Source organism: Pempheris klunzingeri, chromosome 4 (genome assembly GCF_042242105.1).
Source record: "Pempheris klunzingeri isolate RE-2024b chromosome 4, fPemKlu1.hap1, whole genome shotgun sequence".
Classification (NCBI taxonomy): Eukaryota; Metazoa; Chordata; class Actinopteri; order Acropomatiformes; family Pempheridae; genus Pempheris; species Pempheris klunzingeri.
The window spans coordinates 19,482,618-19,499,328 of record NC_092015.1 but is presented as its reverse complement, the minus strand read 5'-3'; the positions used below and the strand labels follow the sequence as shown (position 1 = coordinate 19,499,328).

At 42.6% G+C, this 16,711-nt stretch overlaps 1 protein-coding gene across 2 annotated transcripts in view; it reads left to right on the top strand.

Moving 5' to 3' along the window:
• Positions 1-2,976: 2,976 nt before the first annotated feature.
• The window catches only part of sgcg (sarcoglycan, gamma), a 14,703-nt gene continuing 968 nt past the window's right edge, over positions 2,977-16,711 (top strand). Inside the window, exons 1-8 of one of the 2 annotated variants that reach the window (XM_070828938.1) lie at positions 2,977-3,124; positions 10,170-10,367; positions 11,032-11,136; positions 12,418-12,505; positions 13,382-13,501; positions 14,629-14,701; positions 14,984-15,107; positions 16,181-16,711. The exon at positions 16,181-16,711 is cut by the window's right edge and continues 968 nt beyond it. In XM_070828938.1, coding sequence (XP_070685039.1) covers positions 10,173-10,367; positions 11,032-11,136; positions 12,418-12,505; positions 13,382-13,501; positions 14,629-14,701; positions 14,984-15,107; positions 16,181-16,348 — 873 coding nt within the window. In that variant the 5' untranslated portion in view covers positions 2,977-3,124; positions 10,170-10,172 and the 3' untranslated portion in view covers positions 16,349-16,711. Of the gene's footprint in view, positions 3,125-10,165; positions 10,368-11,031; positions 11,137-12,417; positions 12,506-13,381; positions 13,502-14,628; positions 14,702-14,983; positions 15,108-16,180 lie in introns of both variants that reach the window. The other variant, XM_070828937.1, reaches the window with a different exon arrangement.

Genomic DNA, 16,711 nt, shown 5'->3' with positions numbered 1-16,711 from the left:
TCATTTAGTGTGCGCGTTGCATTCAATTACTGGCTGCGTCCTCGGTAATGAAAGTCCTCAGCTCTGCACCCACACAAAGTACCTAGTGTTTTCATCCAATAAATTCAAAGAGACACCCTGACTCAACTGATCTTGTTTTCTGCGCAAGATGGATCATTTCTAACTTGGTGCATCAGATTTATCATTTATGTCTTCCATTTGTCTGTTAAAAGCCACGGGCAGTGAAAGGTTATGAGATATTGATAAGAAATGGCGTCAAGTGAAGCTATCTCCACAGTCAGATGTTTGCTCGGGGCCTGAAAGACACATCAGTCTTGTGATGGATGCTGTCAGATGTCCCTTTGTCTCTGCACAGCACTACCTCGAGCAGCAACAGCAAAACAAACTGCTGGATGCACAGACAGATGCACCACCCATCAGCGTCTGCCTGTGAGGACACAAACACATTACTGGCTGTTTTCCAGTAGAGGTGACTTCTCGCTGATATATGTCACCGGTGGCCTTTTTTTTTACAAACCAAGTGTCACACATTGAAATATTTGCTGCACTTTTCCTCATTTACATCAGCCCACCTCACTTCTTTCTGAGCCTTCCTGCTTTCTGGGGTGAGCTGCGTTTCCTGAATGCTTATTGTCTGGCAAATGGAAGCAAAAAATAAACCTGTTGGCAATGTTTGATCTATTAGACAGTGTAGGCTATAAATGAGAGGTGTATATCCAACTTGTAGGCTGCATAACTATTAGATACACACTCTTGTCAAATAAGCCTGGCAATATTTTAACATGGAAGTCACGTTTGTACAATTTGGGATAGTGCAATCAGTCTTTGTAATTGTGCTTGACTCTTCCAAATATAATGATGTAATTGTAATCAGTAATTAGGAGTGGGTGGGTGGGGGTGAATATTTATACTACAGGCCTGGGTTTAGTGTGACTGTACCTTTAAGGTTTAACAGGTGCAACAGAGCTAACAATAGTCGAATGCCATCATTATCACTGTGTGCACACGAATCAAACCACATCTGGGCTACCATGGGTGTGCAGGGCCGAATTGACATTTTTAATATTTAATGATGTTAGATAAATAAAGGTGAAGGTAAAAATGAAACCACCACACTCGAATAAAGCCATAAATCTGTTATTGTTCACTCTGGCTCACTGTCTCTGTATTGCGGCTTACTGAGACACCGCAGCCATCGGTAATGTTACACCTCTTATTTCCTACTGACGAGTGAAAATCGACCTTTTTTACAGTGGCCCGTCACGACCACATGGTCGCAGGAGGAAAAGCTCCGGTGTGATTGATAACATTGATAAGGACTGCATTCCATTTAGGTGCTTCAGTTCTAGGGTCCTGGTGTTGAGCGTGTTAGCTCACTGTCATGGCTTAGTGGGGCACTTAATGGAATTGAACCATTGTAACTGGAATTGATTTCGCCTGTGCAAAATGTAACATATTTTTGGCCATCGCCATCTTGTAATTAGAACTGATGTTAATTCTGTGCTGACCAATGCATCTGATTGGTTCAATTTAGGCACTACTTGCCTCTGATTGGTTTATCACAAGGTAGTTCCGTCCTAAAGCATGCTCCACTTTATTGTCCGTTTTACTCTAAATTGAACCATAGCTTACAAAAATCACACTTGTTTTGCGTCTAGCAGAGTCGCCCCTTCTGGCCAATAGAAAGACTGCATTTGCTTCACTTTTCAAACATGGAAGCTACGTCCACTTCTTTTATACAGTCTATGTTTGGGCCACAGCAACGCAGCTCCAACGCTGTATCCAGCTTTATACGTCCATGGTCTAACTGCTGGTCTAGTTACTGTTGCTACAGATGTTTTTGGTTTTCCTTTACTCTCCGGCCTCGTCTTGTGTCAAAGTCTGTTCCCCTCCGAATGTTTTTGCTCTCGCTAGCAGTAACGTTACCCTTCATCAGAATGCGGCGGCGTCCTGTAGTTACCATTTGTTGGCAGCAGAGGCAGCTGTTAGGGCTGCTCATCAAAAGTTACATACTCTTGCTTTAATTCTCTTCACAGCTCCTGTTTCTGAGCACAAGGAGGACGGGATGCAGGAGCTTTCTTTTCAGTGTGCAATATTGCCAAGTAGCCTCAGGACTCTTTAACCTGTCACAACAATTAATGTCGGTCAAGTCATCATCGACTGGTGCATCAAGCAGCCATCACTGTTGAGGTATGAGCCTCCTTAATAACTGCTTTACTGGGAACCTCATCGAGCCCCTTTTTGATAGAAATGTGAGAAGTCTGTTATTGAAGCAACGGTACAAACTAGATGTAAATGTTTTATGAATAAACAAGTTACAAACAATTTGAAAACACTCTTAAAGAGTGAATGTTAGTACTTTATTAGTTAATCCCAACAGAATTAATCTGCTATATTTGAGCAATACTGAGCTATGAGTTATTGAGTTCTGCATGTTATGATTGAAATAATTAAAAACCATGACAAATGCCACCTTCACCCCCCCCCTGCCTATTAATACGCTATGTGTGCTGCCTGTCTCCTCTGTCACTGTGACTTAATAACTGTCCTCTTCAAGGTCCACCCCATCCCGCTGACTGTCACCCAGCGGGTGCTATCTGAAAGACCAGCTTAACTTTATGTTGAGAGCCATGACTGAAGTCTCAAATTAGACTGGACTGCATCGAGCTTTGGGTTGGGCAGTGAAAGTGACTCACTGGTATGCATGACAAACAACTGCCTCTGTTCATTATGGTTTCTGTGTATGTGTGTGTGTGAGAGTGTGTGTGTGTGAGACTGAACCTCTCTCCACTGATGGTTAATTCTCCTCCCCCTCTTCCTCTCTCTCTTTCTGTCTCCCTTGCCCTCAGATCCACACTGATGATATTCAAATGTCTGCAGGAAGGCTGAAAAGCCAGAGGGAGTCAGGGGGAAAGAGCCAGAGTGGGCATGCAGGGGAGTGGCAGCGCCGTCTCGTGGTGATTAGTCAGGGCACTTCCAGAGCTGGATTTATGGCACGCAGCTGTTGAGTGGCTGACAGACGTGTGAGGGGCTCGAGCGCTGCTGCTTCTCAAGCTGCTCATACAGCTCGAGCTCTGCTTACTGTTGCGTAGGAAAGAGGGCTGCTGTGCCTCAACACACAACGGTGAGTAGTCTGCCTTGTCTTTCAGAAATACTGTGCCATGCTGTTCCTTTCACTTCCACTTAAGATCATGTCAAAGTGTTTTTATAATGTCAACCTTTGACCTGCTGTACAAGTATTTGTACATTTCTTTCTTTCTTTGTGGCTCATGTTGTGCTGTGATTACTTTGTAGTCCTCACGGATGTAGTTTGGGATTTGGGAAAAAGAGTTTTTGGTTGCCAGCTGTCTGCAGTTTTACCATACATGGCCAACAATATAGGAATACAAAAATAACCCTGCAGAAGAGCACCTCGCTAATGTTTCATGTGTCTCATGAGCAATACAATGTCTTTAATTAGTTATACCTATGGAGTGAGTGAGTGAGTGAGTGAGTGAGTGAGTGAGTGAGTGTGTGTGTGTGTGTGTGTCCTGTGCTGCTTTTTTAAATTTAGTTCACAATGCTGTGTCCTATTTTTAGAAGTTAAGGCATCACAGCAGAGTGGAGACATGACGCCGGCCACTCACTACACAGGCAGACACAAACTTCAGCCTTGCGCTCAGCTTTCGATCGCTCCCCTCTCCCCACGCCGAGCTCCTCTGAGTATTCGTCCTCCAGCTAAACAATTTGAGCTTTCCTAACTCGCCGAAACTTTTGGTATTCGGTCAGGCCAAGCCTCGGCTCAGAGGGAAGCCTGGATTCTCAATTACAGCCGGACCCTGTGGATTTTAGGTGAGCAGTCAGCCTGTCTGGCCAGGCCTATCCAGAGGTCAGAGACAGACAGAGCCAGGCAAGAGGCATCACTTCTTTAAGGTTAATTGAGAGGGTGCCCAAGGGTAAATGTGCCTGCTAACAGTGCTGAACCAAGTGCACTACTGCTTTGGGAGAAAGGGATTGTGTTAGAGGTCTATAATGCCCTTGAAACATGCATTTAGTTGTCTCTCCTGTGGTATATGATCCATGTTTGTGAAGTCTTAAGGAGGATCTTAAAATATAAAGGCATAGACCTGAGGAAAACTATTTTCCCTCTATATCTCTAAGGACAGACTATATTTCCGATCATGAAGTCTCATAATGTGAGCATTCCTGGCACTTGAGCAGTGAGACTGTTCGGGGAGTGTTTATTTGGGTTGCTATGGAAGGATCAGCCTGTGGCTGAAGGGCTGGTAACACTGAAACTGGAGCTGGAAGACGCCTTTAAAGCTGCAACCTCAAAGCTGTTTCCTCCTCCCACAGCTGCTGGGGTACGCAGGCCTCCTAATGCCTTCATTTAAAGTAGTTAGGCTGGGTTAGATCAAATTCATTAACATCATAATGAACAAATCCACAGGTCTTTCATTCTCCACGCTCATTTAACCAAAGTGCACAGTGGGCTCATCAACATGTGAACACACAAATGATCTGTGCTTGTCAACAGATATAGTGTAGGATACATCAGTCAATTTACCACACACTTAATATATCTTATAATATCAGTCTTTTCTGAGCCTCAATTGAGAACTCAATGTATTTTTTCCACAAAAAAAATAAAAGCCAACTGAATCCATAGAGACAGGCCAAGGCCGTACCCACCACTGAGGTGTAAGTAGTAAAAGAAGTGAAATAACTGCCCTAAAATTACTTTACTTTGGTGCAGCAAAGTTATTGTACATGCCAAGATCACCATCATTGCTTATGTGTGGGAGGACAGGAAGTGAAGGGGATGATCTTTTTACTACAAAAACTTTACTAAACACTGGTTCCTTGATTCTGTCAGCAGCTTGAGGAAACCGGACAGGCAGCTCAGTGACCACTCATCCCCAAACATCACCTGTCCAACAGCTCCTGTGCGGTCACGCTATGTTAGACATCCATTATGACACCGGCCACATCCACACATGAATATCACTTGACCGTGTGTTTACTTTCTCTAAAGAGACAGACGAAAATGTAATCAAGATCAATCAAAAGCCAGCGTTAAGAAGGGGAGAGGCAAAGAGAAAGAAAGAGAAAGGCCAGGATAGGATCAGCAGCATGTTCCTTTGATGTTCTGTGTCTGTGGAGGCCACACTCAAACTGCCCCCACAGACACTATTTCTCATTTTCACATTCAAGAAACCGGTCTGAGATGATTTTAGCTGTGTGACATGGAGCGTTATCCTGCTAGCAGTAGCCCTCAGAGGACGGGCACACTGCGGTCATAAATAGATGGGCATGGTCAGCTCCAAAACTCATGTAGAGTGTGGAGTTTAAACGATGCTCAATTGGTACACAGCCAAGAAATATCCCCCACACCTTCACAGCACACGCCTGAACTGTTGGTATAGCGCAGGATGGATCAGTGCTTTGTTAATGCCACATTGTGACCCTAACACCTGAGTGCCGCAGCAGAAATCTAGACTCATCAGACCAGGCAACATTTTTCCAATCTTCTCTCGCCAATTGTCGCTTCAGCTTCCTGTTTTTAGCTGACAGGAGTGTTACCTGAAGTGCTCCTCTGCCGCTGTAGCCCATCAGCTTCAAGGTCCCATGCATTCAGAGATGCTCCTCTGCATACCTCGGTTGTGCAAACCAGTCTGGCCGTTCTCCTCTGATCTGTGCCATTAACGGGGCACTTTTGCTCAGAGAACTTCAGCTCACTGGATATTTTCTCTTTCTCGGAAAAGGACTCTAGCAAAGAAGGGAGAGTCATTACGTCGCTGAGTAGCATGTAAACAAACGCTGGTGCCACACTCGAAAGCCCTCGGTGCATTTAGTGTAGCAAACCACTCCTCCATCTCTCCCCTCTCAGTCTCACGGGCGAAGTGATGGATTCACCAGTATTTTGTTGTGTTGTTATCTAGATCATTTTAATTGGGTTTGTATGTTAACTATTTATTTGCATGCAGGTTATGTTAGTGTCATGTCATGGAGCTTCTTATGCAGATGTGACTGAGGTCAGTAACAAACTGATGTTAGTACATCAGTGCCCTAACTAAATAAACTCTGAGCCTGTTACCTATTTATTTACCAATTTAGAGTTTCTAATGCGGTGACCAGGCCTTAGGTAGATCATCCACAGCAGGGCACCAGACACATGAGATTACAGCCCAGGAGTTGATTTTATCATGGCGGCTTTTTAAAAAGTTGTTGTTTTATAGCTAAGGGTTAGTTTAGAGTATAGCAACAGTATGTAATCAATATTCAGAGAAGGTCTGTAAATGTTTCATGTAAATACATAATATTCCCATAATATTAGCTATTATTAGCCCAGTGAATCACCCTAGAACAGCCTCTACATCAAAATAAAATCCATTAAAAGAAAGAGAAGGAATGAAGAATACAGATTTACAGAACAGTTAATCAGAATACAGAACAGTATTTATTTGTCTTAAACTTAAAATATATTTGATTTGATATTTGACTATTTTTATGTTCCACGATGAACATTTTCACACCCTGAGGTATGTCAATTATTTGGAGAACAAAATCAAATAAATAAATGTGCACATTTAGAAAAATCAGTCAGTGTCCTATTCTCTGAGGCGTGCTCTTTTGTATTGTTCGAGGCTATTTTTCATCAAAGGTCATACAATGTAGATATGTAGGGCTTTAGTGTGCTTCTCTGCCATTCTCTTTAAACCCTAGAGATGGTTGTATGTGAAAATCCCAGTAGATCAGCACTTTCTTAAACAACCGTGCCATGTTCAAGGTCACTCACATCACTTTTCTTTCCCATTCTGATCTTTGGTTTGGTCTACATGTCTAAATGCACTGAGATGCCGCCTCATGACTGGGTGATTAGATATTTGAGTTAAGGAGCAGCTGAACAGCCGTCCCTACTTTAAGCGGCCACTGAGTCTGTTTGTTCTTTAATGACAGTGGAACCTATAATATTATTTATCAATGACACAAACACCTTGTATAAATTTGAGTGTAATAAGATTGTACAGTACAATAGTATAATAATAGATATATTATTGTATAGCATGCATTTTCCTTATGTTTAGATGCTGATTGAGAGACAAACTCAAAGCTGAAATATAGAAGGCGTATACAATTTTATTAAATCATTTTTATACGCTTTGGCAGGAGAGACAAGTGATGAGTCAGAGGAAGGGACAGGCAGTGAATCCAGAGGATGAGAGCGAACAAAGAGTAGAGGACGGAGAGAGAAATGAACACAAAGACTGTGATGTTGAAGGCAGAGAGAGAGAGAGAGAGAGAGAGAGAGACCAGACAAGCAGAGCATTCATTTTCAGGTGTTTCGTGATCATTTTAGTCTCCTCTGTATTTCCAGATTGTTGTGTGGATCATTTATAATTTAATGCAACATTAAACCTAACTTTCACGTTTTACTGCTTGACAGATTATTTGTGCTCCTCCCCACTGACATGATTTTAACGTTATTGTTGTCCAGCTTTTGCTCTCTAAACTTAACTTCAAATGGACATACTCAGGACATATTTTTCTCCCCACAAACTTCACTAGCAAGTTAAGTTTTTAGACCTCGGCATTTGTAAAACCCTGCGTACGGCCCTGGAGAACGTCTTCGTACAGGGTCCACAATTATGTGCCACACTCCCCTGCACGTTGTAGCATCCTCCCTTCGGAAAAGTTGCTGTTGCTCAGCTGACTCCATCTCTCAAGTGCGATTAATACATACAAATGTGGTGAGATATGAGCAAAAAAAATGAGCATTTCACAGAGCCTGCTTCTTATCAACCTTCCCACTCTTCTCCCCTGTAAAAATAACACCAAGTAATTTTTTTCATCCTTTTCCAGGCAGCATTCATTTGTTTGGTAGTGAAATAAGGGCTATTCATCACAGCTGGGCCTGCAGGCCACGTGACAGGTCCTGCAGAGATATAGATTTGGTCATAGAAATACTTCAGCCTTTTATGCCGACACATCTCCTCCCCATGTTTACTGCAAACAGCGAGAAGCGACCCATGGAGACTACAGCCATTTATTATCGTCTCTGAAACATCTCTTCCCAGACCTCAGAGAGCTCAGACACCAGCAGCGAGCGCATTTGCTTTTATTCGTTGCCCCTTGCTGTGAAGGCGGAATGATTTTTACTTCATTATTTACAGAGACCTATTGAAGTTTGTTCGTATGGTGTGCTTCTATATGCAGAGTCTGTCAACCCTTTTCTGCTTGCATCATCATCGCCACTTGAGGGTCACAGTGGGGTGATGAACATCTGTAAATGTCAAAGAAGAATTACTTTTTGGTTTGAAAAGTGGCTCCTTTAACATGATGGAAAACGCCTTTACTGTGGCCGTAAGATGCAACATCTGCCCGCTATGTAAATCATCCTGGATACTGGAGCCCGAGCCTTGTCAGCTTCAGAAAACACTGCTGAGACAACCTGGATACATCTGTGTTCTGGTAACTCTTCCTATGAAGTTGGCATGTAGTGGCTATGAACTACCGATGCAGATGCAGAGAAAGCTGCAGCCTCTCTGTGTTTCTGCATGTTTGGGATGTTTTATTGACTCGTAATAATCTACAACCGACAGCGTTTTCTTAAGGCCTCAGCGGAAGAAGCTTTTTCTCTGCAGCACCATGTCTGGTTATTCATTTGCATTTTTCAATAGAGAGTGACACCGCTCCTCTCGCCGCAACCCCATGAGGCTGCGCGGTCCTTGGCCCCACTGCGCTCAAACACACACTTCCCGTGTTGTTGTGAAATCTGTCCCTGAGGTTCCCGGTTGTCACAGTGTCAGATGGTCCAAATGTGCTGACCGGGAGGCTGGCTCGCAGGCTCCGCAGTCCTGCAGTTAGAGCTCCGTATGCTCTCACGTGAACTGAATACAGAAAACTAGTGTGGTTTGTTATATGCTGACAGTCTCCTCCTTGGTTTTTGTCATTGATAGCCTGCTGCTGTGTAGCCAGAGAGTACTGCCTCTGCTCTGTAATAACAAGTGGCATTTTCCTTTGCCTTTCCCTCTTTGAAAAACTGCTGGAAATTCCGTCAGGTTTTCCATTGGCGCAATGAGCCAGATATCCACTGCTTCTGTGCATGAGCTCTGAGCTCATGAATGATACACTGTGCGCTGTGTGAACAAGGCATTGTATAGAGGGGCAGACAGCCAGCGTGTATGTATACAACTCAACTACTACAAAAGTATTCAGTCAGAACAATGTGAATTCAGTGAAAGCTGTTTGTCAGAGATGGGAATCAACCTCACGGCATAATGCAGAGAGCAGACATCCACCTCAGACCAAACCCAGAGGAAAGATCTGCTACTTACCAGCATTTCTATTAAAATATTATATTGATTCAAGATATTAATATCTCACTGATGTCTGCATTCTTTCCGTCTTAAAACCTGCATTCGTGGTCATAATGTAGGTGGCTACAAATTTATGAAACAGTTCCCCTATAAAGACTCGGAGAAGAAAAAATAAATGGAAAAGTGAACCGACAGCTAGTGTGTGCAGGAAACAAAACTGCAACCAGTACAAATATGTTTCTTGCCACAATGACTTCAGATTTTATAGACATACTCAAAGCTGCTATAATCAATATTTTCACATCATAAAAATTATATAATAGATTATATCAAGGGCAAAAGACATTGCTTGTAATGACAAACAGGAAAATTATAATCAGTCTTTGCAGCCTTGCTCAAGTCTACAGAGATCCATAGCTACTTTTAGTTAATATTTTAGCAAACACTCTTTTGGTTTACCCTCACTGCTCTCATAGAGTCCTTTTCAACCACAGCAGGAAGCTTTTGTTATGCAAGAAAGCTCTAAAAAGTCACTGTACACTCCCTGCTCAGCATCTAACTGTTAGCAACTAGCCGGTGAACACAGTGGAGCATTTGGCGGGTCAGAGGTGGTGGGGACCAAAAACAGAGCTAAAAGAAAGTGAATATTGCACTTAAATTCATCAGATAGCTAAAAACTCTAAAAAACTATTACAGGTTTAAAAATACTGTTGGTTTTGTCAAAAGACAAAAGTGGAGCCAGCTGACCGATGTTACACATGGTTACTTTCTGTTTTCTCTGATCCCTGACATGCCATGGCCAATCTCACTATCCGTTTTTTTCTGTCTCTGTTGCCCCTGTACCTGTCTTCATGTGTTGTGCCCAGCCAGCAGATGGTGCGGGAGCAGTATGTCACTACCACCCAGGGCAGCAGCACACCCCGGCCGGTGCCCGACCACATCTACAAGATCGGCATCTATGGCTGGAGGAAGCGCTGCCTCTACCTGTTTGTCCTGCTGCTCATCATCATCCTAGTGGTCAACTTCGCCCTCACCATCTGGATCCTCAGGGTGATGCGGTTCAACACGGTAAGCATAACTCACTTTGGCAGTTTGTATAATCAGCTGGGATTCCTCCTCTTCCCTTTCGACCCCCCTTTGCTGTATATCTTCAGCGCTATTATATCAGTGATCAGAGCCACTTTCTAATATTTTTAAATTTTGATTGTGTGTCCATCACCCTGACCCACTGTTAGCATTCTTATTGTTATTAGCAGCAGAAGCACTTGCATTATCCACCATTAACTGATACTTGGCTGTCTAAACAGAATAGGTGTAGTATATGTTTGTTATTTCATGCAGTCTTGTCAGCTTTTTGTCTCAAGTGCAGATGGCAGCCATGGATTTATGAAGGAGCAGAAAAAGGGACACGACAACACACACAGTTAGACACACACATAATGTTGTGAAGTGCCTGCACAGCTAAAGCAACCGGCTGCTTTATTATCAGATAGCCTGCAGGGAACGTTGTTAAGTGTGTTTCGCACTTGGAAACACATGAAGTGTTTGGATGATAAAAATCTAAATTCCTCACTTCTTAGCCTGCCATATTTTGGATTGTTACCTTTCAGATAAAGCCACTCAGATGATTTCCACATAAATATTCTGCTTTGTTTGCAGATTGTGACTTTCCCCTTAAACCCGCCTTGCTGTGTCTGATATCTGATTGTGCGTGTCTTCGTTTTTGTTGTAGGATGGGATGGGACTCCTACAAGTGCACTCAGATGGGGTCAAGCTGGAGGAGGGCGAGTCGGAGTTTCTTTTCCCCGTCTACGCCGAGGAGATCCACTCCAGAGAAGTGAGATAATCAAGAACACACACTTTTTTTTGCTCCTCTTCCCACATACTTCTTCGTTCTGCTATCCCTCTTTTCCTCCTCCCCTGCCTTCTGCTTTCTAACCTCCTCTGTCTTCTTCCACGTTAATTCTCAAACTACTGTTTGCTCAGTTAAGTAGCCTGACAGCCCGGCAGTTATTCTAATTTCACTGTTTACCAAAGTGAAACTTGATTGTGAGCTTACATGTACTGTTATCATCTAAATCTAACTCCTTTCAAACACTCAAGCAGTTTTTATTGAGGGAACTGCATGTTTCTGACTGTAGTTTTTTTGGGAGATGTGTCAGAACAAACTGGATTTGGCAGTCCTATACAGTGCACGTGGTGTTACAGCGAGCTTCCCATTAACCTCAGGGATATTTGTGGTGGAAAGTAGTTTATGGCTCGCCTGCTAGCAGCAGATGGCAACACTTTGCTGCAGTTGTTTACATGTTATGGCTTTTCTAGCTCGTAGCAGCAATTTTTTTCAGCATTCTTTCTTCTTTATGGGCCTCATTAAAAAGGCAATGTATTCCTCATTTATGGACGGACACTTTCTCTAATGTATTCTATGGATTTCTAATGAGATTCAGGATTTAGTGAGCCTCCGCGTCGCCTTTGACATGAAGGCTGGTTTCTTAGATAATTTTTCAGAAACGGGGCTTCCTTACTGCTTCAGAGGAACACCAGTGATTTGCTTAAACATTTTATATAATCTTACTTTTTACAAGCGTGTGTCACGCCTCACTCCTGGTGTCACATTTTCTGCTAATATTTGTGTGAAAAATCTGTAGGGACTATTTATAAAGGGTGTATAATAATACATGATTTACTTATGTTTCATAGGTCAGTTATACAGCAGTAATAAGAGCAACTTTTGGGTTTTCAGGTTTGAATAATCTAATATATCCTCCTTCATCTGTAGGCTTCTAAACGTTAGTAAGTCATTAATAAAGGGTCTTTACAGTAATATAAGTCTGCAGCTGTAAATGTTAACACACTAATATTTATGCTAAAGCAATTTTGCTCAACCTGGCAAACCGAAAAGATTCGGATACATTACATTACAAGTATGTTTTATAATGGGTTACTTATCAAAAAGTACTCTGCTAGCAGCATGGCTCCTAGTTTATGTGTTTGATCTAATTTAATAAAATATAACAATATAATAATAGAAGCTGAGTTCCATTATTTCATTTCTACATTGCAAATGTAAATCAGTTGGATATACACAGCATTGTAAAATGGATTTTTTTTTTTTCAGGACTCTTCGCTTCTAGTGCACTCATCGGAAAATGTTTCCCTTAATGCCCGCAATGAAAATGGTGATGTCACAGGGAGGATATCTGTGGGTAAGAGCCTGAAAGAGGACACATGTACACACAGAGAGACACATACAGCACTCACGCATAACAGAGTATCCCATTGATGTATGAGGGCAATAGTAAAGTCATTCATGCACTTGTCCCGAGGCAATTACTCAACCAGCATTAACAGTGACAAGAAGCCATCTTCCCATTTATAATCTCTTACATTTCCATTTAAAATCCATTAAATGCAGCATTCCTCTCTCTGCTGCTGCCTCTGGTTCTTTCTGTAGCACACAGAGGGCCTGAAGCCTGTGGAGGATCATATTTGTGCTTCTTTTATGGCTCACCAACGGCTGCATTGGGGTATTTTGTCATAATTAAAAGGCCAACAAATGACCCAACTAATTGCTGTGTTCCACAGTGCCATTATGTGTCCTTGATCATTAAGCCATAAAAAACATAGCCTGCATCTCTGAATAAAAAGTGAAATGCTTGTTAAAGAAGATTACATGCCGGTTCACAGTTGTAGGTGCTGAAGTGAGTGAAACATCTCACCGACTGATCTGCCTGCTTTAGATTTGCCTCTCACAGGGCTGTGAACGTTTATGTAGTGAAGGGTAAAGTGAAATAACCTCAGATTCGTCACCTTTCAGTTTGAGCTTTAACTCATTTACCTCCTAGATTTAAACATTTAATTTGTTTTTACCATGTGGTTGTTTACCCACTTCTTTGCCACATCTTGGGTGCGTGTGAGGCCATTTCTGCGCAGTAAAGCATGATTGTGTCTCATTATATTCTCTAAGCACTGCGGATAGCCGAAAGTATAACAGGAAAGATTTGATTTTGATGACTGTAACATTTCCATGTAATTTTGCCAAACCCCCTCAGGTACTGTTGCTGTTGTTTTTGTCGTCGCAGGTCCAAAAGAAGCTCAGGGACGCGCTCGGAATCTGCTCATTAACTCCCACAATGGCAACATGCTGTTCACTGCAGATGGCGACCAGGCTGTGATTGGACCAGACAAACTACGAGTAACAGGTATACCGACGTCTTCCGCCTGCTGTTTCCTTGGAAATACTGCACACCTCACAGCGAAAGTGTTTTTCTGGTTTGGAGAAAGATAATATTGACAACAGATGCGAACTCAACAGGAGCAGTTTGGTTTGATAGCAGATGTCTGTGCAACAATCCAGCAGCCGAGGACAAAGACAGATGAAGTCGTTTTCCTAATCATTCACGTCATACAGTTGACTGGGCGGATATCTGTAAAGCGCACCTGCATATGAATGAATGCCATGGAGCTGAGATCCATCGCATGAAGGGGTATTTTTTCATCCATAGTTTTGAGCCAAGAAAAGAAATATCACACGTCAGTACCACACAGACAACGAAGGGTTGAAGGGTAAAGCATTAAAGGCCGAACTGTCTCTCCGTGTGTGTATTGATGGTGACGTGGGTCACTGACCACAAGCTGTGATGGCTGATTAATGTTGAAGGGAGTGTCAGCCGATAGCTTCATTATCCCCGTGGTCATTTTGATGCACGGAGAGCAGCACGCAGCAGCAGAGGAGCTGTGAAGTAAAATCCTTGAAACAAAGCTCCTGTACCCTTCTGTATCCACCACAGTGTGATCTACAGTCTGTGCAGTAATGCTGGGGGTTTGGGAACTAATTTTCTCCCTTGTGTCTTCCTCAATTTTCCTCACTCCCCTCTCCAGCATTGCCTGATTTACGGAAGTCAAAGTGAGCAAACCAAAAAAAAAAAAAAACTTTAAAATACTTTTTTCTGCAGCACCCAGTTTTAAGAAGACTATAGCCATGCTAGAGGCTCTGTAAAGCTGTACTGGGACACATTGAGCCAAATGCTATATCAGTATGCTAACATTCTGGTGCTAAGCAGGTATAATGTTTAGCATCTTTTTGTATAGTATAGGACAGCTATCCAATAGTTGTTGAAATATTTCACTAAAAGCTAATAAAGTCAACTCACTGATGTCCAGGGATCGTCGAAGTCAGTGTTCATAGATATTTCAGTCTGGTCTGATTAAGTGGCTGATGGACTGATCTAGCATGAGTGAGAAATACAATTTGTGTAAGCTGCAAATACTTTTTCGCCCAAATTTCAGTCTATTTGATGTGATGATTTGATTTGCCTTATTCCATCAGGTCCTGAAGGAGCGCTGTTCCAGCATTCGGTGGAGGTGCCGCTGCTGAGATCTGAGCTTCTCAAAGACCTGAGGTGAGCATTTCGGCCATCTTGTATGGGTTAAACTACTGAATATCACATGAAGAGTCCAACACGTAATGTGGAAGTATCAGGTAAACAAATGTATAAAATCTTAAGTTTTTACAACTCGTGTAATTTATGTAACATCGTTACTGAGGTGCATGGTATGTAAAATGAACCTAAACAGTATCTGATTTTTCAGATTCTAAGATATAGATTTAAATAGGAAGTGTTTAATAAAAATAAATGAGCTGCTAAATGATATGGATATAATGCTGAGCTGCTTTGCTTTAGGTTGGAGTCTCCCACTCGCTCTCTCAGTATGGACGCGCCAAAAGGAGTTCATATCAAAGCGCTGGCTGGAAACATCGAGGCTGCCTCCAACATGGATGTTATTCTGCAGTCTAGCATAGGGCTGGTAAGAAAAACACAGTGCACTTCCTGAAGTGTGCTACACGCCATTTTCGGGTCTGTTTTTTCTTTTGATTACCAAGGGGATATATAGGGTAGCTATGCTTTTCAGCAACATGCGGCCTCCATACCTCTATAATCTCTCACAGTCACACCAGGGAGCCGCACTCAAGCGCAGTCTGACAGTAGCTCTGCTTTTTCCAGTTAATGGACATCTTTTGTTTACAATTCAACCTCAGAGAGCTCATTAGACCAGTACTACTTTAGCTCTGCAATTCTACTTTATTTTTTCATAAAAGCAACTATATAGACAGCATATTTATTGCTTGTGCTATAAAGGCAAAGCAATAACAGTGAGAACTGACACTTTATATATATATACTAGACTGTACTATATCTTTGACTTCCAGCTGAGTTGATCTGTATTTATGAACACGAGGAGCTGTTAATAAAGCCTAAAGAAAGCACTGAGCACTGTAAACTGTAATGATTTCATTGCCTTTTGAACGTCCTAAACATTTGTTTGGGCTCTGTAGGTCTGTTGTGGTGCTGTGGTTTGAAGTTTCCATGTTACTGTTTAGAGGGAGTTTTGGTGATTGATTCTGGCTCAATCAGGGCTGGGTAATTATTGTGGTTTAGCTAACTGGACTGGACTACATGTAGCATTTGTACCACAGGCAGTTACTTGACTTTTTTTTTTTTAACTAATTCTCAACTCATGTGTAATTCACTGTAGTTGCAGCCTCTAACACACACCCATCTCTCTTTTCTGGCTATGGGGAAGAAAACTGGGTGTTTTAATCTGCAGTGAACTGAACTGAAGTTACTTGAATTCTCACATTCTCAGGTTTTCAGTGATTCTTTGTGCCACAGGCAATTGGCCTTTGTATCACATCCTATTTATTATATCTCCCAGTGGACCAGTGGACATCCCACCACCCTGTGTGCCATGCTGTATGTATGTGTGTGTGTGTGTGTGTGTGTGTCCTTAAAGGATGAAACGTAGTTTTATTTCCGTGTTGATTCAACTCTGCCGTTGTCCTTGTGTCATCCTTGCTCTCCACGCTGTCTGCTGTGCAGCTGGTGCTGGATGCTGAGACGGTGCGCATGCCGAGCCTGCCCCTGAGCCAAGGAGGGGTATCTGGAAACGCTCAGGGTCTCTACGAGGTCTGCGTCTGTCCCAGCGGCAAGCTCTTCCTGTCCAAGGCCGGGGTCACCTCCACTTGCAGCGAGAATCAGGAGTGCTAGGAAGACTCTGAAAACATAATCGATTTTCTATCTCTCAGTAGATGCATCTTCTGGGAGGCAACAAGCACAACTGTTTATATCTGGCCTGAGCTTTTTTTTTATCTTTATACCACAGTGGATCTATGATGATCTCAGCGCTGAGATCCCACTGGCACATCGGGGCCTGTAAAAATACAAATGCCTGCTGGCATACATGGAGGAGATGTCATGAAATGCATCCTCGCATTCATGACCCAACCATTCAGCTGAAACAAACCGGCACTCAGTTCCAAATGTATCTGCATCAGAGTTTTGAGGAGAATTATTTTTATTTTTTTTTAACACACACAGTATCATGGCTGGGCAATGAGGAGCTGGTAACAG